The sequence below is a fragment of the Polistes canadensis genome, unplaced genomic scaffold (assembly GCF_001313835.1).
Source record: "Polistes canadensis isolate GaletaPanama2010 unplaced genomic scaffold, ASM131383v1 scaffold_6, whole genome shotgun sequence".
NCBI classification, from domain to species: Eukaryota; Metazoa; Arthropoda; class Insecta; order Hymenoptera; family Vespidae; genus Polistes; species Polistes canadensis.
Genome location: NW_014569553.1, coordinates 1653278 through 1672118, shown reverse-complemented (window position 1 = coordinate 1672118; position 18841 = coordinate 1653278). Strand labels below are relative to the sequence as shown.

The window sequence follows — 18841 nt, the reverse complement described above, 5'->3', positions numbered from 1 at the left end:
TTTATTAATATTTTTTTATATATATGTTTTTTTATCGATTTATTAAATCATTAAATAAACCATTACCTGCCATCTGTCGTAAAATAAAATAAATCACCGGAAATGAAATACGTTTGGTGGCGCTAATGCATCTGCTTCCTTTCTTTATATATACATAGCTTAGAAGTTGACTTTCTGAACATTGCATGAAATTGTGAATAGAAACATTTGGGACTTACGTGTGAGATGGTCAAAGTTCAAATTGAAACTACGATAATTATTTATTGAAAATGACGTGTAATAAAGATCGAGACAATGACCATATTTTAAAGAAGTTAAGAAAAAGTGACGAAAATGAGGTTGTAAATTGTAGAAGTAGTACGGACTATAATGAGGGGCTCAAATTACGGCAAGGAACCGATAGTTTTCCAAATATTAATGAAAGACCAGTCGACGATATATCTATCGAATTCTTCTACAAACCACATACTATCACACTTCTTCTTATTTCGATAACTGCTGTAATTTATTCAGCTTTTACAAGGTACTTAGAATGGAATGGTAATAATATTTAGTCATGTAGATGCATGTTTAATAGTAATTTATGAAATAACAATATAATCACTCCTATGTAGGAATACCAACAATGTGGAAGACAACATGTGGGCTGGCATGTTGTGCGTTATCTTTTTCTTCCTTATTATATCAGTGCTTACATTTCCAAATGGACCATTTACAAGACCGCATCCAGTTGTTTGGAGGATTGTCTTTGGTTGCAGTGTACTTTATTTGATGGGCTTACTTTTTATGTTATTTCAAAATTATGAAACCGTTAGGAGAATTCTTATATGGGTGGATCCTGGCTTAGCATCTTTTCACATAGACATGGATAAGGAATATGGTGTTAATTGCTCAGATATTACAATAGAAAAAATATGGAATCACTTGGATGTGTTTGCTCTTGCTCATTTTCTAGGCTGGGCCTTTAAGGCTATTCTTATACGTCATCTTGGTATTCTTTGGGCTATTAGCGTTATGTGGGAAGTAACAGAAATAGCATTCGCACATCTACTACCAAACTTTATTGAATGTTGGTGGGATGCTTTTATACTTGATGTTTTAGTATGTAATGGTCTTGGTATTTGGGTTGGATTAAAGATATGTTCTATCTTGGAAATGCGAGAGTATAAATGGGTCAGTATAAGGGACATAGAAAGTACTACCGGCAAACTAAAAAGAGCAGTGCTTCAATTTACTCCTGGTAGTTGGACTTCTGTAAGATGGTTAGATCCAATGTGCACTCATATGCGATTTGTAGCTCTTTGCCAACTTGTTATTTTCTGGCAAGTTTCTGAGCTAAATACATTCTTTCTGAAACATGTATATGAGTTTCCGCCTTCTCATCCATTTGTCATAACACGATTGGTATTGATTGGCGTAATCGTTGCTCCATCAGTTAGGTGAGAGAATTTTTAAATAGGTTAACATTAAACAAATTTTTTGAAATTAAATTCTTTAATGCATTAACCTAATAGCTTGCATGTGCCTTAACATATCGAATGTCGGCTTTTTTTACTCATGTTTTACGTATTGATAGGTTGAACTTCTAATCATTTATTTTTTTGTACATTTCTTTTACTGTTAACAAAACACGGACAATGGTTTGTAAAAAATTAGATAAACAGTCACTTTACAAAAATTGATTTAAAAAATGTTTTGTCATAAACCAGCAATGTGAGTGCCGGCGTTCAATGTGTTAATTTTATACTTGTCTTTTAAGCCAAAACTAAGTATATTATTGCAGACCATGAAAAAAAATATTACTGCTTTCTTTTTTTATAGGCAATATTATATGTATGTAACTGATCCATCATGCAGTAGAGTAGGTACTCAATGTTGGGTATATGGTGCAATTATGGTAACAGAGGCATTACTTTGTATACGTCATGGCGCAGCTCTCTTTGAACGGACGCAAGCCTTAAACATACTCCTTTGGCTTCTTTGTCAGTCTCTAGTTTCTGTGTTATGCGTCTATGGGTGTGTTTTATGGCATCAGTACTTTGAGGTATGTAGTATAATTATTAACTATAACTCTTTAGTGATTTTTTAACTAACTAAATTAATTTGAGCGTGTTCTGTCTGCAACCTTTACATGTTGCTTGCTGTTCTAGACGGATAAGAACACTGTTAAAAAGCAGTCTGTGATCAAACTACATGAGAGCTGCTTGGATGTAACTTGTAGTGGTATGTGTTAATACCGCATCATTCGAAAATAAAAATGCTGTCTATAGAAATGTTATTTAAGTATTGGTTGTAAATGTTTGATTTCTATTTATTAAATATAATGTATAGACAGCATATAAATTTTGCAAAATATATATTTGAGGGTTTCAAAACGTTCTGTGAAAGTTATATTTCTTTTCTAACATTCTTACGTTTAACACTTATATTAAAGAAACAACTAATTTATTCAATTGTGAAATATTATAATATACAATAGTACAAAATTTTTATTAATGTCATTTTTATATATTTATCATGTCTATTCAAGCACTACAAATTTATTTTAAACTTAAGAACTTTGACCATAATATATTTTCTGTTTCAGGGGATCTGGCACATCACACTAAATCTGTGGATTCGGTGGATAAGAAAGGACAGTAAGATAGTCCCTTGTAATAATTAACCAAATTAACGGTTAATTTATTAAACTATACAACTTTCTAGTCGTTCAGAAGCGTACGAATGAATTTGTAAGCTTAGCAAAATAGGACTGGATGTGTGCACGTACGTTTTAACTGTTATGAGCGTATGAATGAATGTTTTGAAAACAAATTTTGTTCCTGAGAATAAATGCAAAAGATTGTTATTCATATTTTATGAATACTTTAAAGGCTAAGTTTTCTTTGTGTTACGATTATTTTGAATAGATATCTAAATCTTTTAATACGAGATCTGGAAAAATATCACAAGTACTACTGGGGACAATTTGTGATCCTTCAGAACAATTCCATGCTTTGCCTAGTAAGTTATTGTTAGATGCAGAAATGAAGACACGGATACGGCTAGGTAATTCTTCGTTTTCATGGAGAGAGATATAAGATGTCGTCAATAACGATTTCGTACAATACATCTGTAAAATCAATTATAAATATTTTTGGATTTCAGAGAATATTGCTGTTATTGCAGCTTTATTTAAAAAGTGGAGTGTGAGAGAGGGGGAGAGAAATAGAAAGATAATAATTAGCAATAATTTAAATTTAACTGCAAAAAGGTACCTGAGCATAAATAAGGTAGAATGATTGATTTATGTTTGGTTTTAGCCATGGAAGATAACTATATGAAAACGGTTGTAGTCTGTTAAAAGTATCATATGTTAATCTAAGTCCCATGATTTCGGATAGACGTTCATTTAATGTCAATTCTGAAATCTAAAGTAGTTTTATATAAGTCGAATATAAAAAAAAATCATATGTGTGCCATGTGCAGTGTTATGCATTACCTTATAAGATATTGTCTGAGAAGTATGTGGCAGTGTGATATTCTTTTTCCCTTCAGAATAATTATCTTCGTGACAAGTTAAATAGTCTTTAAACATTGTTTTTTCATAATTGTTTAACAGAGGATAATTAGTATGTCGAGTTTGATTCCAATAGTACATACCTTAGGTATAACAAATGCTGCCATTATTTAATAATAACAAAATTTTTCAAGGCCTTACTGCTATTAATTAGAAAGTTATATTATTTTATATGTAAATCATACTTATGTGACTATACTACCATTTGCATCAAAATGATGAGAGATCTGACGTGCTATTAAATTTCCAATTGTCGCCCATGTTAAATAATTAAATGAATTTTCGTCATTTGACATAAACATGTCACCATAATCTATTGCACCAAAAGGTATAATAATAAGATTCAAACTATAAATTGCAATGCCTTCTGATTGAAAAGGTGTAGCATAGTGTGTCCAACTGCAATGTAATATGTCAAAATAAAAAGTGTTATTGATATAAATAAAATAAATATCTATATATATGTACATTTGTTTTGGTGTACCAAGGTTTAGATCCAATGATACAGAATATATTGATGATCTATATCTTCTCATCAAATTTAAAGAGTTTTCCAAGTAATTGTCAGATAAATTCAACTAAAATGAAACATAATATTTTACAAATATATGAGAATAATATAATTTATACAATTAATAAAATGATGGTTTATTGCATGTCATTCACAGCTAGGAAAATGCAATTTTTTAATATCTTATGTATTCAAATTTCTGTCATACCTTATATTTTTCTTCATATTCAAAATATGAAACTTCTGGCACAGAAAGCTTAAGATCATTTAACTTTGATAGTAATGCTTGACGTTCATTCATTATCCAACTTTTCTTTTGTATATTAAATTGTAGAGTTTTTTTAAGTTCATCGAAGAGTATTTTTATCTAAGCATTGAAGCAAATTGTTATTATACTTTGAGTAAATATATGTGATTTTACAATATTTCACTATAATCTTACCGTATGATTCATAAATATATTCTCTTTATCAGATAGTGACATCATATATAAATTAGAAGCTTCAGGTTCTAATAGATTTATACTAACTTTGAGACAGTGTTGTTCCATATCTTTATGTTTTGATATTATTAACTATAAAAAATTATTAAGATAATTATTAAAATAAAACATTCTTAATGTTTTAATTTTAAATACCTACGTCTTGATAAAGTTTGTGTGCATATAAACCTAAAACAGCATTGTGAAATTCTTTAGGTTGTTTTTTCCAAAAGATTTCTAAATTTTGTAAACCTTGTATCATTTCTTTATAAAAATAAACTTGGAATTTTGTATCATTTATTTTTTTAGATGTTAATGAGTATATTAGATTATACCAATTTATCTGTAAACATATTTAGACAAATTTTAATGATAAGAATAGATAAAATTAGTATTTAATTAAATATGATGCTCACAAATGTAGTTTTATTATTTAATTCATCTATTGACACTTCAGTATAATTCTTCATTAAATATGCTTTACGAATTTCATTTTTAGGTGGAAGTATCTATCAAATTAAGAAAATTAGTAGCGAAAAATATTTTTCACAATACATATATATATATATATATATATATATATAGAAGAAACAATTTTACTTACAGAAGAGAAGTCTTTTACTATGTCATCAATATAAATTCCTGTCGTATCCACGTCTTGAGCTATATTTTGTGAATCATTAAAAACTCCAAGTATCTTTAAAGCTTTCTTTATAGAATGTATAAATCTTGTATTATTTTGCTTTAAGAAAGTATATGAAATACAGTTTTAATTTACATAACAACTTTTATAAAATTTCAGAATATTTTCACTTCATACCTCGCATGTTAAATAGTTTTCATAAAGATTTTCAAGATCAACAAATTCTTTTTGTGTCTCGGTTTCTTTTGCATAGCAAGAATCATCTATGTTCTTATTACCAAATAGATTTTTATGAAGCACAGGTCCTACTTTAATAGTAAAATAGCCAGGGTTGTTTTCATTAAGATCCAGAGCCACGTCAAATAATAAAGGACTTAATATAAAGAAACAAATTAATAAGTTATATAAAGTGTCGATCTTTCATAACATCAAACGAAACTCACCTGTATGTTTTTAATAATTTAGCATACAAGTTCGTGAAATTTTCATGATCTTCAAAATTTTCATTACTCAAATAAAATTTTCCTATTTTTTGTATTGCTTCATTTGCTGCAAAAGATTCCTTTGTATTTAGCAATATTAATTGTATTGAAATTCAATACTTACCTATCATTATTCTTTCATTTATATCTATATTTTCATATTGTATACAGCTATTGTAGTATTTTGCAAATAAAGATGATGCATCTCCATTATCATCCTTTAACATTTGTTCTGTAAGCATTTAGTAATTTTTATAAAATTTCTCAATTATTTAAGACATGATTATGTAATTTAAAAATCAAAATTGCATACTAGCTATTCTGTGATATGCCTTATCTGCCAAACTTAAATCTATGATTTGTGGATTTGCTACCATTCCACCACAAGCATATTCATAAAAATCCTCACATGGATCAGCAGAATGATTCATATAGGATAATATCCTAGCAGCTATTTGTTTACAATGTCCTGAATCACATATAGTATTATTTGTAATGACGTTTGATTCTATGTTTGATGTCGTAAGTGCATTTGTTTTTGTTACAAATTCTTCTATTGTTACTGTTTTCTCTGTGGAAGTACTTTCCTTTTGTGAAAAGGTAATTTGTGTAGAGTCTGTTAATTTTGTTGTTAATCCGGTAGATTTATAAGCTGTTGTAGTTGTGAAAAGTTGATCAGTAATATTATTTGTTAAAAAAGAATCATTATTTTTAGTAATATCTGTTACAGTAGAAAGTGCAGATGCATTTAGATTGAAAAAAGTGGGCATTGAAACTGTGGTTGTTATATTATTTGGTTCTTCTGTAATAGCGTTTGTATTATTCGTAGAATTAATTTGATCAAATGAGGAATTATTAGAAAAAAATGCATTCTCTGTTAAAGTAGTAGAAGTTGATATTTGATTATCAGTTTCAGTTTTATCATTTGTCATTATTTTTGAAGTCATTGTAGAACTATCATTTTGTTTGTTTTCAGTAACTTCATTATATTCAAACAAGGTTTCACCAGTAATATTGTCATAACGGTTTGGTTGTTCTGTAGACTGTACTTTGTTAACAATTGTATTAATTTGATCTTGTGAATCTGTTGATTTTGTATCATCATTCAGAGTATTAACAGAATCTGACAGAGTTGTTAAGGTATTTGTTTCTAAAAATTCTTGCGTTGTTGTTTTGTTTTCGAAATAACGATCAAAGTAATGAGATGTCTGCTCATTATTACGTATATTTTTGTCTGTAATATTATCGACTGATCTGTCCATTGTGATTGTAATTGTAGTTGTAGTTTCTAATTCTTTTTGTCCATTGCCATTTTGCTGTATTAGTGTTTATCATTTCTTAGAAATATTGTATTAAATGCTAAAAAAGAAGTTCAGAATTATAAATATTTATTAAACTTACCCTTGCCATTACATATTTGTCATCATCCTTAGTGTTAGATTTTCTCCATGTTAAATTTGCAATAAGAACGACCATGAATAAAATAAAAAACACAAACAGCGTAGCTACACAATTTTTAAAAGATTGATCTCTTTGCGCTATTTTACGCTCTTCCTGATTTGCAAGTTGATACGAGCCGCGTGAAGGCATTTTACTTTTGATAGAATTTAATAAAAGTCTTCTTCGATATTGATTATCTGTGAATTTCAAAACACAATAAAAAAAATATTTATTTAACTACATATAGATATATATCATAGATATTATTATTTATATTATCACAAAAGAAATAAAATAATTAAATATCATATGTAAAGTATCAATAGAAGTGCACAATATGAACCGTAACCGTACAAGTCCTTTTTGGCTGAATTGAATTTTTTTTCTTACCAGTTGTTCTTAACTAAGGAAATCTTGTTTTGTGGTTTTGATAACCACATCCTTCCAAATATAATTTTAGAATTAAAGATAGGCAGAATTACGTCATACACGTTCATTAGTTGCTCACTAATGAGATAAAATATACATGATTAATTTGTATATATTGAAATTCTTTTCTATTCAATTTTAATGCCACTGGTTCAAAAGGCAGTAATTAAAAAATTTAACATAGAGAAATATAAGTTACTTATGTTGTTAATATTTACAATACAATTATCACAGATATGTAAATTATAAAATATTGTACGCTATTTTAAAATGCAACCTGTAGTTTTTCAATGATCCCATTGCACGTACTATGATAATAACTTATTTATATATATACTAGGCTAATTATATGATTTAAATAGGATTAAAAAATATATTTAAAAACTATTCGCCTGCTTGATGCATCGTATATATATTGGTGTTGCGTTTTATTTCACTTCCGATTAAATCGGATCGTATAGTTGGATCGATTGTCGAACCAACTTCTTTCGAATCATTTGATTTTAACATTTCGGAGGTAATCTGTAATTAAATGAATATTTGAAAATAATATTCAATTATACAGGAGAAAGCAATTCTTATTTAGAATGTATAACTACTTTTCTTTGAATTTCATCAGCCTTAAATTTCTCTAGTTTCTCCTTATCGGCGACTCCAATAGCAGCCTTTGATGACATCTGTCTTTTTGGAGTAGGTTTTCTTGGCTTAAATGAACCAGATGCTTTTTTAGGCAACTGAGAACTTGTGTGTTTTTTAGTCTCACTTGACTGATCACAATTGTGAGTAATTAATTGATCCTTAGTTTTAAATGCCTAAATATTATCATATAAAATAAGTTAGTAAAGATCATTTATAATATTTACATAAACTAATAATATAAATTAATACTTACGTGTGAACAAATATCACATTTTAAACTATGTTTATTCAGTTCATGATGTTTAAGAGCTTGCGCTCGATGAAAATTACGATTGCAGTGACTGCAACTGAAGCGTTTAATATTACTGTGCGTGAGGAGATGTCTTTTTAATTTGTCCGGACGTGAAAATTCACTCATACAACCCAAATATCCTCTAAATGGACATTTTAATCTTTTTGTCAAATCGTGAATCAGCATATGACGACCAAGTCGATCCTTTCGTTTAAATCTAGCTGGACAATGCTAATATTAAAAAAAACATTGAAATAAATTTGTTACGTAAGAAAACTTGTTAATACAATCATATATAGATAAAATAAAGTATAAACGTACTGGACACAAAAAAGGTGTTTCCTCGCTATGAATTAATTTATGATTGGCTAAATATTGTTCTGTCTTAAAGGCTTTACCACATTCTTCACATGCAAATCGAGCAGATGAAGCATGTGTTTTTAAATGCCGCCTTAAAAATCTTTCAATTAAGAAACTTTTTCCACAGTGTAAACAAGCATAGTCATGTGTAGTGGTTTCTGTATGATGTTGTAAAGCTTCCAAATTAGAAAACGATGATTTGCATACATTACAACAATAATATTTTTCTGTTGTTTTTTGTTTTTGGACGGAATGAGCATATTGATGGAGTCCTAAGTCTGATAAAGTATTAAATACTTCACCACAAACATGACAACGATATTCCGACCGTTTATGACTACGAGTGTGTTCTAAAAAATCTTCAAGTTCAGCAAACATCATACTACAACTACTTTGCACACATTTGTACACTTTTAGTGCTAAATGAGAAACTATAAGATGGCCCTTCAGAGCTTTGTACGAATCAAATATTTCTTTACAGAATTGACAATGATAGGTACGATCTATACTTCCATCCGGTGGTACCTATCAAATATTATCAATTCATTATAAATCTAATACATAATAAAATGAAAAGTTATATTATAAAATAATACCTCAGGTGGCAGTGAGTGTATAGCAGTTCCAGGCCACACTTTGTGCGATGACATATGTTTCTTTACATTAGACTTTTGTGCAAATGCTCTTCCACAAACTACGCATTGATAAGGTTTTTCTCCTGTATGAGATCGTTCATGCTGTTGCCAGTAAAATTTTTTTGCAAACTGCTTACTACAATAACCACATTTATACTGTAATAACATAAGTAAATTTTTGAACAAGAATATATAATATATATATATATAGATATATATATACATTAATTAATATATTTAAAACAGAGAATGGTAAAAATGTGTACTTTTAAATTTTGTGCTTGTTCAACACTTTCCAGTTCTACGGATACTGTGTCAGGTGATAATGTTTTACAATGTATAGAATTAACTAAGTTTTCTTCTTGAAGGATGTCAGTTTGTAAAATCTGAGGTACCTCCTTCGACTCATTTTTCATAGATTCATTATCTTCTATAATTCCAGAATTTGTAAAGGTATCAAGACTTTCGGAACTTAATATAATTGGAACACTAAATGTAGAGTCTGTTGTAAAGTAATTTGCACTGTCTTGGTCCATACTAGAGAAGAAACATTATAAGAGATTAATATTAATTTAGTTTCAATTGATTTAAAAAGGTTAACATCAAATGTAGACAAAATTTGATTTACCTAAATAACATATCTGTTTCTTCAAGTATAATAGATCCTCCTAGTTGATCTGTTCGTACAAATGATTCTTGAGGATTATATTGCGGTTCATCTTGACTAGTATCTTCAGCACGTACAATATGACTTTCGTCATTTACTAAAAATTGACTCAAATCTACCGTTTGTTCTTGCGTTTTTTGATGTGTCCTTTTATGCAGAACGAACATGTGAAGCGATGTGAATTGACTTTTACATTTTCCACACTGAAATATGTCTTCTTCATCTTGATCTATTGCTAAAAAAAAAATAATAATAATAAAAAAACATTCTTATACTATGATTTTATTGGAATCATTGAACAATTCTTGGTGAACATTATGTGCTATGCATACCTGATTGTTCTACTTCGGTGATAAGATTTTGAGATTCTAATAAAGATTGTACAGAAGGGCTATCGAGTGAAACACCTACGAAGGGATACGAAACGACGTTAGTAGCAAATTTATTCTTTTCTTCTTGTAAATATTCATACTATCCTCTTGAGTCTTTATTGGTTAACCCCACCTACTGAAAACACTCGCAAGTTTTACCTGTCAGAGCGTCGAAAATAGATTGTGCCATATTTCACTGTAAATTTATTGCTTCATTTTAAAGGAAAAGTAACAATTGATTCATTAATAAAGTGATTCACATGAGTGGTCTAATCTGTCAAAAAAAGGCAAACATCTAGTCCAAAACATATCGAAAATTCCTATACTGTGATAGCGTTGTTGCTGCCCAAGGCAGTGCGTGTAAATCGATATGTCGACCAACAGCAACGATTCTACATTTTAAATCGATTACTTAATATCAACATGAATCGCGCTGAATGAATTTCAACCTACAAATTCTTTCTCTTTTCAATTAGTAAGAATTTCTTTGGAGAAACAAATAAAACAATCAATAGCAACGATCAAAATTAAAATTATGAATCATTTAGTCATATATATTTAACAATTCGTTAAACAATTTTTGCTTGCAGCATAGTTTGAAACAATTGAATTGAATTAAAAGAAAGATACTAACAATTTATGAAGTAATAAAACATAAAGATAATTATTAATTATTATCATTTTTCATATAAATTCATGGATTATGGTTATTTTTGTTTGTTTTATTTTTTGATTATTAATAATACGAAGATAAAATTGAAAAATCGATAATCGCATGATAATCTTACGATAATCGAAATAGGAGAGCTTTTTAAAGCTAACATTAGATGGCGTTTCGTATAGCATTGGCAGCACTGCGTAGTTAAGAGCTCGAAAAAGCTACAAATAAATTTGGGTAGTGGCTTTACGAGCTTCCCGTAATATCGTAACCTTAATAGTTCCCATTTAGATTAAATCGTATTTAATAATCGTTATTAATGAGTTAATCGTGTCCTTTGCAGGGGTATTAGCAGATATTTATTGTTTAAACGCGAATAAAGTGTCGATATTATACGAATCAGTAGTGTTTCATTGCAGTGCCGGTTTGTTATTGCATCTACATAGAAAGAAGAAGATTATTAGGCAATGGGAAACATTCACACTTGTGGTCCAAACGAAGCCCTCGTTGTATCAGGTACGTATAACATTTTTTATCTAATATTTATATTATTTCAAGCAATGCGGAATGTTTATTTAGGACTGCTATGCTTGAATTTTGAGTAAGTTATAAGATTAAATTGAATGACATTTCATGTTTTATTTAATATTATTTAATTGCTAAAAGATTCATGCATGCCAAAATTATTTGCATATATCTTATTACACCAAGAATATTTCTAACTTACATAGCATTAATGTGTTTATTTTTCTATCGATAACATATACCTTTACAAGAAATGTAGACAAAATCTATATTTTTATTTCTCTTTTTGTCTTCTAATTCAGTGAACGTAATCATCATTATAGAAATTAGAGCGAAACTCATTTTTAGATAACTTTTATTGAAAATATTGAATTCCAAATTGCTATATGTATACGCATTCAGTCTATATAATACTATGGTCTATTGTTCTTAATTGTATATTAAATACATAAGAAAGAGAGATCGCTGACTATAATTATAAACTTAGATTAATAAATAAGTTGTATCGGTTATAGGCTTGTTAAATTATTGATTGTAAGAGTAAGCGGTTAATAGAAAATTAGATGAATATACTAATATATAATTCAAAGCAAGTTAAACCGAGATATATAAGTATTACATCTTTTATCTCCAATGGAAACAATGAAAAAGTTTAAATTAAACATAATTTAAATAATTATTATATAAGAAAAATAGTAAGAATTAATTGTAATAGTATTTAATACTAATTAATCATGATTATTTTATATTATATCTTCTAATTAGATTTAACTATGAAAAATATATATTAATAAAATGTGTTTAATTCGTAAATTTAGTTCGCTACTAGGAGTCTCTTGCTTCAACGTTGGATATTTATGGGAATGAGTCATCTTACTGAATGGGATCGAAATTCATGCATTCGACGTCATTATCTCTGTTATCAAGATATTTTTTTTTAAAGCTCATATAATTTTATATTTTTACTATTATTTCTAAAAAAAAACAAAAGTTTATAAAAAAAAAAATAAAAATAAATTTTGCAATTTCGTTATTTTTTTTGCTTTTTTTCGGACATCGTAATATTTATCGCATTCGCCTATGTTAGTATATATGTATATACTATAATAGATAAAAGAAACAAATTATTTCCTTTTCTACTTCGCGATTCTTGTTATTGTGGATAAAACATTCGACGAATCAATTATGTGAATTATCACATTGTGGGGATTGCCGATGACGTTGATGGTCACATTGCATTATGCTGGATATGGTATATACATATATATGAAATATAACTCGTCTCTTATTTATCAATCTTGTATTACGTATTCGATCATCCTCGCGTGAGCGCAAGGACACAATAGGTCATAAATGAGGAATAATTACACGATGAGCGCACGTGATCCAATGTAATCATATCTCGGCATCGTACTTGCTCCGAGTTTATAATTTGTGATAGTCAAATGAATTAGTTTTCTTTTGTCTATGTGGTGTTTTTTGCCAGTCTTGTTTAATCATATCAGCAGCTTTTTCACCGATCATGAAGATACCTGCGTTTACATGGCCAATCGGTATAGTGGGCATAATAGAGGCATCAACCACTCTGAGCTTTTTTATACCATGAATTCTTAAACGTGAATCAACGACAGCATAGGGATCTGTTTTCGGTCCCATCTTGACGGTTCCAATTTCGTGATTCATCATAGATGGTAGATATTTGATTGCACATCGCCAATAATTGTCGCTTGCAAACTCGTAGGATTCGCAACCAGGTATTTTGATATTATGAAGTTGACTATTGTACGCGAGGAAAGGTTCCGTTTTAGATATATTGATGGCATGCTTGATACCTTCAAGAAGAATTTCAACATCAGCAGGATGAGAAAAGAAATTAGGTTCTATTTTAGGTGGCACGAAGGGATCTTTCGATGTTAATGTAAGACGACCTACACTTCTTGGACTTTGAATTATTGGCCAGATCGACCAGGCGTCTCTATTTTCAATCGGTTTATAAATTGTATTATAAAGCTCATCTGTAACTCGTTGACCCATTCTAAAACCCTTGCCATTGTCCGAGTGTAACGTGGCCGAAGTGAAAAGTAGTTCGATGTCCGGCTTCTCAGAAGAGGCATACTTTGTTCTGATGAATGCTAAAGCTTCAGCACCGCCAGGAATAGAGATTAAGTTGCTTCTTTTAAATATATAATCCAATAACACGCTCGAATTAAGTAAATTATTGAATAATAGAGACACAGGCTGATTTATCAGGAAGACTAGACCAAGGAAACCAATGTGTTCGTACATGTTGTATCCAACTTTGGAATCTTGAAGTACCTTGATTCCTAACTTTTGGAGATGTTCTTTCGGTCCTATACCTGATAGCATAAGTAGTTTAGCTGAATCGATCGTGCCCGCGGATAAAAGCACTTCTTTTGTGCTGAATACAAGTTTTTGCTTGTTATCTTTGACATATTGAACACCGTAAGCTCGGCGATCTTCATCAATAAGAATTTTAGTTACTCTCGCGCCAGTTACAATATCCAAATTCGGTCGTTTCACTCTAAGATAGGCTTTTGAAGCACTGCAACGTGTACCCTTGTCCATGTTGACTTGTAAATACGAAAAGCCTATTCGTTTTTCGCCATTGTAGTCGATAATATCATAGCCGAGTTTTTTTCCAGCTTCAAGAAATGCCGTGGATAATACGGTATGAAAAGGAACATGTTCAACGCATAAATATCCATCCTTTCCGTGATACGATGAATTAATGATACCTGAAACGTATATATATATAAATTTAACTTCTGTGATTTTTTCTACTTGAAATATTTTTATAAATATTTGTACATAAACATTATTAAGATATTGAAAGAGAAAAATGTCAAGATATCAACCGAACGAAGGGATGATGATTTGGTTAGTCTGGATAACGTTCAGACTTTAGTGAATAGACGAGAAGGGTGAGTAATCGAAACGCGACCATTTTCGTTGGAGGGTTAAAACACCCCTATTCTGAGACGACTAAGGTTCAAACGATCCCACGAACTAAAATTTTACGTGAATTTCTTTTCGAATCTAATTTATTATATTCGTTTCGTTTGTTTATAATATTTTTCTTTTATTGTTTATGATATATTTTAATCTTAGGAATACCTTAATGAGATATAGTAAATAAATTTCATCATAGTAGATTTAATTAGAACTTACTAGGAATGTCGAATTTTTCACTTTTTATATAATACGGTAAAACATCTTCGTAAGACCAGCCGTCGTTGCCCAAGCTTTTCCAGTAATCGAAATCCAACTTGTGGCCACGTGTAAGAATCATATTATTAAGGATACTAGTTCCACCAAGCGATTTTCCACGTGGCCAGGCACATTGTCGATTGATCATTCCAAAACAAGTATTTTCTTGCGGTTCCACATTATAACCCCAATTATAGTCGGTAAATTGATGTAGATTAGTTATTAAAGGAATTTGATGAAATAAATTTTCCGGATAACCTGCCTCTAACAATAATATCTTCCAATTTTTATTTTCCGATAAACGATTAGCGAGAACTGAACCTCCGGAGCCTGCCCCGATTATAATAAAATCGTAGTTTTTCCATTTAGGGTAATACGTCGTTGTAACTTGTGTACTCTTATTTGTATATTCTTTTAATAAATCGAAAAATGTTGCACTTTTTACCGTAGATATCAAAGAAAGTAATAACAATGACAATATAACGATTATTCGTAACATCACGTCGAGAAAACTCAAATCGATTATCTCTTCTACACTTTGGTCCTTTATACAACCGTCTTATAGAAAGTTAAACCAACTGGATATAAATGGATCTGGTGAATTCATTTTACACTTAAAAACCGGTTTTTATTATATGGTGCCCAGAAACGCTTTCTCAAACACATGCATTTTTCTTTCTTGGTTAGAAGATGTCTTTATATAGAAAGTTTATTCAAATTTTTGTTTTTTTTTTTTATATAAGCATATACGCGCCCTATTATATTTATTTTAACCATCATAAAAATCTTTTGTATAAGATTATTTTTTTCCTTACTATTGGAATCACTAAATAGTTTTAAAAAAGATGAAAACAAAGTAAGAATTAGTTTGTAAAAAGAAAACAAATATATATTATATTTATTCATTATTATTTATTCATATTTATATATATATATATAGAGAGAGAGGGAATATATGTACATATAAGGAGAGTATATACAGGGTCTTTCATTTAACTAGACCACCTTAAATATATTGCTTCGTATCAATATTTACATTTACTGTTGTAATATGAAAGGACGAAGAAAAATTAAGAGAAATAGAATACATAATCGTTATTAGACTGAGAGTTATTAAAATTTTATGGCACATGGGGATAATTATACCTGAGGTATGTATATTTCTAGCTAACACTATCTTCGCTGTTAAAAATATACTATCATAAAAATAACATAAAATGTTCCTGGATTGTATCTTTTTTTTCTGATCGTCTCCGTTATTTTACTTCGTACTCTCTTTTAAATATATCGAACATAATATTTTTGATTATTGCTTTTTGCTTTTATCTTTTATGCCCTATCAATTAACAAATTTTTGTGAAACTATCATTTTTATTACTCGGTTGGATAAGATAACCAATCGCTTTTTATAAGATCTGCACCTTTCTCACCGATCATGATTGCTGGTGCATTAGTATTGCCACTACAAATCGTTGGCATTATAGATGTATCGATGACTCTTATATTTTGGATACCATAAACTCTCAATCTAGGATCCACAACCGCGGTAGGATCGTTTGATGGGCCCATTTTTGCTGTACCAACTGGATGATAAATTGTCATGGAAATGTGACGAATATGACATTCCCAGTAGGCATCTGAGCCGAATTTTAGATGTCGACAATCGGGTAACTTCATCCGATATAATCTAGTACCAAACTGTTTGAAAACTTTCGCTTCGGCGAGTTGTACGGATATTTTCGCACCTTCGACGAGAGTCGCTATATCTAACGGATCATCGAAGTAATTAGCGTCAATTATTGGACTGTGAAAAGGATTAGAGCTTCTTAGTCTAACCGTACCACGTGACCTGGGTCTGAGAAGAAGAGGCATGAAAGTGAAAGCATCTTTGTTTGCTATCGGATCGTAAATACTTTCGTAAATTTCATCTTTTATTCCCAAAACCTTTTTGACTTGTATACCACCGTCTGAATTAAGAGACGCCGGTGCCATGTGAATTTGAATGTCGGGATAATCAATAGATTTGTTGGCAAATTTTGTGTTGATAAAAGCGTATCCTTCAATTCCACCAAGAGTGGTCATAGGTCCTTTCCCGTTAGCTGCGTATTGCATAGCTACTGGTGGGGTATAGAAACGTTTCTGAACAATAGCTACCGGTTTATCGACGAGGAAAGTAAGACCACCCATTCCTACATGATCTTGAAGGTTATCACCAACTCGGAGATCTTTCAAAATAGGTATGCCAACCTGGCTAAGATGTTCCTTTGGTCCAATGCCGGAGAGCATTAGAATTTGAGGGGTATTTATAGCACCTGCTGATAAAATGACTTCCTTGCGAGCCCGAATATATTGTTTACGTCCATTTCTCATGAATTCCACACCGATCGCTCTCATGGTGAAAGGATTGATAATGATTTTCGTCACGTGAGAATTCATAGCCGTGTGAAAGTTCCGACGTAATCTTATAGGACGCAGAAATGCTTTAGCCGTGGAACACCTACTGCCTCTTCGAATAGTTCCTTGTGGTATCATAAAACCAGTTTGAAATTCACCATTTATATCTCTCAAATTGTAACCTTGTTCGACTCCAGCTTGTGCAAACGCCACCGCGAGAGGTGTGATCCATGGTGATTCTTGTACAGTCAAATAACCACCCGTTGAATGATAAGGGTTGTTTTTAAGATAGGGATTCCGATTGTCTTCAGATTTTTTGAAATAATAAAGTGCTGTTTTGTAACCCCAGCCAGGATTACCCAAGGATTCCCAATAATCATAATCGTGCCTATTACCTCTGACATAAAGCATGTAATTTAAAACGCTTGATCCTCCGAGAACTTTCCCTCGTGGATAGTTACAACGACCATCTTTCATCGCGAGGCAAGATCTTCCTGTAGGTTCCGTTTTGTACTTCCAATCTAATTTAGTTAACTGCAGATAGGCAGCCAACGAAGGAACGTCAGTTATTTCATTCTCGTCCGGTCCAGCTTCCAATAATAAAATATTCCAATTAGAAATTTCAGAGAGTCTGTTGGCTACCACAGCACCAGCTGATCCACCACCGATCACAATAAAATCGTATTCAAGATTTAGGGGGTATCTATCGATAGGTCGACTTTCTGGATCCAGCTGATCATATTGATAATAAGATAAAGCAGCTATCAAAAGTGGTACCAACCAAAGACTAGTCCCTACTATGCCTAATGCTCCTTTTAATGCAGTCGTTATTACTATCGTGCTGAACACCATCCTTTTCGTTACTTTTCGATAATGATTATTTTTATAAGATCTGATTATCGATTATTTTGATTGTCTCTCTCTCTCTGTCTTTTTATTTTTCGATTCAAGAGTCGACCTACTTTTTTTTTCCCTTTTGAAACAACTTTTATACGGACTTCGTCATAAATCGATATCCGGCGGTCGACTACAACAAGTGTCTTCAACTCTGCGCACTAGAAATATATGTTCGAGATCGGTCTTTTTCATTCTGAGTTGACTATCTCTAGTTGTGTTTCCATGTAAATTTCTTGATCTTCCTGAAATAAGAAAAATATAAATATTATATTTCATTGGATTTTTTTTTTTTTTTTTTTTCACTTTCTCTTTAATGTAAATTATAATGGTTATGTTGAATGAATTTTCTATGTGACATCGTAATAGTCTTACGAATGGTGACGAAAGATCGGTTGGGGATTTTTATATTGGAAACACGTGCGTATCGGTAGAATCATTTCGTTTCTCTTTCCTTTTTCTTTTTGATAAAGGAAAGAAGATGTTGCGATCGCATAACGGAGAAAGGAGAAAGTATTTTGTTAATACATAAACCACATTTGTGTTTCGCTTCTTCCATGAGAGTCACGGTTACGTTACGCATCTTTGAACTTCCTTATTTAGATGAAAGATAACTAAGCATTCATTTTATTA

The 18841-nt window shown here is 30.7% G+C and overlaps 5 protein-coding genes across 6 annotated transcripts in view; 2 read left to right on the top strand and 3 right to left on the bottom strand.

Moving 5' to 3' along the window:
- Positions 1-148: 148 nt before the first annotated feature.
- Positions 149-2852, top strand: LOC106789097 (phosphatidylserine synthase 1). Its single transcript, XM_014752968.1, has 5 exons — positions 149-523; positions 615-1439; positions 1822-2044; positions 2151-2223; positions 2588-2852. Exons 1-5 carry the CDS (start codon positions 270-272, stop codon positions 2641-2643), a joined length of 1431 nt encoding a protein of 476 aa, XP_014608454.1. The 5' UTR covers positions 149-269; the 3' UTR covers positions 2644-2852.
- LOC106789086 (neprilysin-2-like) lies at positions 2662-7573 on the bottom strand. 2 transcript variants are annotated; one of them, XM_014752930.1, is made up of 16 exons: positions 7460-7573; positions 7078-7313; positions 5990-6992; positions 5801-5908; positions 5638-5743; positions 5372-5567; positions 5156-5293; positions 4968-5060; positions 4712-4894; positions 4513-4644; positions 4279-4437; positions 4028-4137; positions 3762-3958; positions 3482-3642; positions 3258-3410; positions 2662-3112 (listed from the first exon to the last, which is right to left on the bottom strand). In XM_014752930.1, exons 2-16 carry the CDS (start codon positions 7264-7266, stop codon positions 2897-2899), a joined length of 3144 nt encoding a protein of 1047 aa, XP_014608416.1. In that variant the 5' UTR covers positions 7267-7313; positions 7460-7573; the 3' UTR covers positions 2662-2896. The 2 variants fall into 2 exon arrangements, with proteins under 2 accessions (XP_014608416.1, XP_014608425.1); XM_014752939.1 differs by lacking the exon at positions 2662-3112 and having other exon boundaries at positions 3325-3403; positions 7078-7573.
- A 77-nt stretch (positions 7574-7650) lies between these two features.
- Positions 7651-10869, bottom strand: LOC106789094 (zinc finger protein 341-like). Its single transcript, XM_014752954.1, has 9 exons — positions 10669-10869; positions 10471-10545; positions 10100-10373; positions 9738-10008; positions 9433-9627; positions 8798-9361; positions 8438-8707; positions 8145-8357; positions 7651-8067 (listed from the first exon to the last, which is right to left on the bottom strand). Exons 1-9 carry the CDS (start codon positions 10697-10699, stop codon positions 7930-7932), a joined length of 2031 nt encoding a protein of 676 aa, XP_014608440.1. The 5' UTR covers positions 10700-10869; the 3' UTR covers positions 7651-7929.
- Positions 10870-11328: 459 nt separating this feature from the next.
- Positions 11329-18841, top strand: part of LOC106789389 (flotillin-2) — a 44336-nt gene continuing 36823 nt past the window's right edge. Inside the window, exon 1 of the mRNA XM_014753552.1 lies at positions 11329-11683. Within this exon, the coding sequence (XP_014609038.1) occupies positions 11635-11683 (49 nt within the window). The 5' untranslated portion in view covers positions 11329-11634. The remainder of the gene's footprint in view (positions 11684-18841) is intronic.
- LOC106789365 (glucose dehydrogenase [FAD, quinone]) lies at positions 16263-18361 on the bottom strand. The gene has a single exon (XM_014753514.1). The coding sequence runs from the start codon at positions 18164-18166 to the stop codon at positions 16295-16297; it is 1872 nt and encodes a 623-aa protein (XP_014609000.1). The 5' UTR covers positions 18167-18361; the 3' UTR covers positions 16263-16294.

Bases quoted from the DNA above. Each gene is read 5' to 3' on its own strand.
- LOC106789097 (XM_014752968.1), top strand. From the start codon at position 270: ATGACGTGTAATAAAGATCGAGACAATGACCATATTTTAAAGAAGTTA. The intron at 524-614 runs GTACTTAGAATG...ACTCCTATGTAG, and splicing joins ATTTATTCAGCTTTTACAAG to GAATACCAACAATGTGGAAG. The intron at 1,440-1,821 runs GTGAGAGAATTT...CTTTTTTTATAG, and splicing joins ATCGTTGCTCCATCAGTTAG to GCAATATTATATGTATGTAA.
- LOC106789086 (XM_014752930.1), bottom strand. From the start codon at position 7,266: ATGCCTTCACGCGGCTCGTATCAACTTGCAAATCAGGAAGAGCGTAAA. The intron at 5,294-5,371 runs GTATGAAGTGAA...ACTTTCTTAAAG, and splicing joins AAAACTATTTAACATGCGAG to CAAAATAATACAAGATTTAT. The intron at 4,138-4,278 runs GTATGACAGAAA...GTTTCATTTTAG, and splicing joins AATATGAAGAAAAATATAAG to TTGAATTTATCTGACAATTA.
- LOC106789094 (XM_014752954.1), bottom strand. From the start codon at position 10,699: ATGGCACAATCTATTTTCGACGCTCTGACAG. The intron at 8,358-8,437 runs GTAAGTATTAAT...GATAATATTTAG, and splicing joins AATGTGATATTTGTTCACAC to GCATTTAAAACTAAGGATCA. The intron at 8,068-8,144 runs GTAGTTATACAT...ATTTAATTACAG, and splicing joins CTGATGAAATTCAAAGAAAA to ATTACCTCCGAAATGTTAAA.
- LOC106789365 (XM_014753514.1), bottom strand. From the start codon at position 18,166: ATGGTGTTCAGCACGATAGTAATAACGACTGCATTAAAAGGAGCATTA.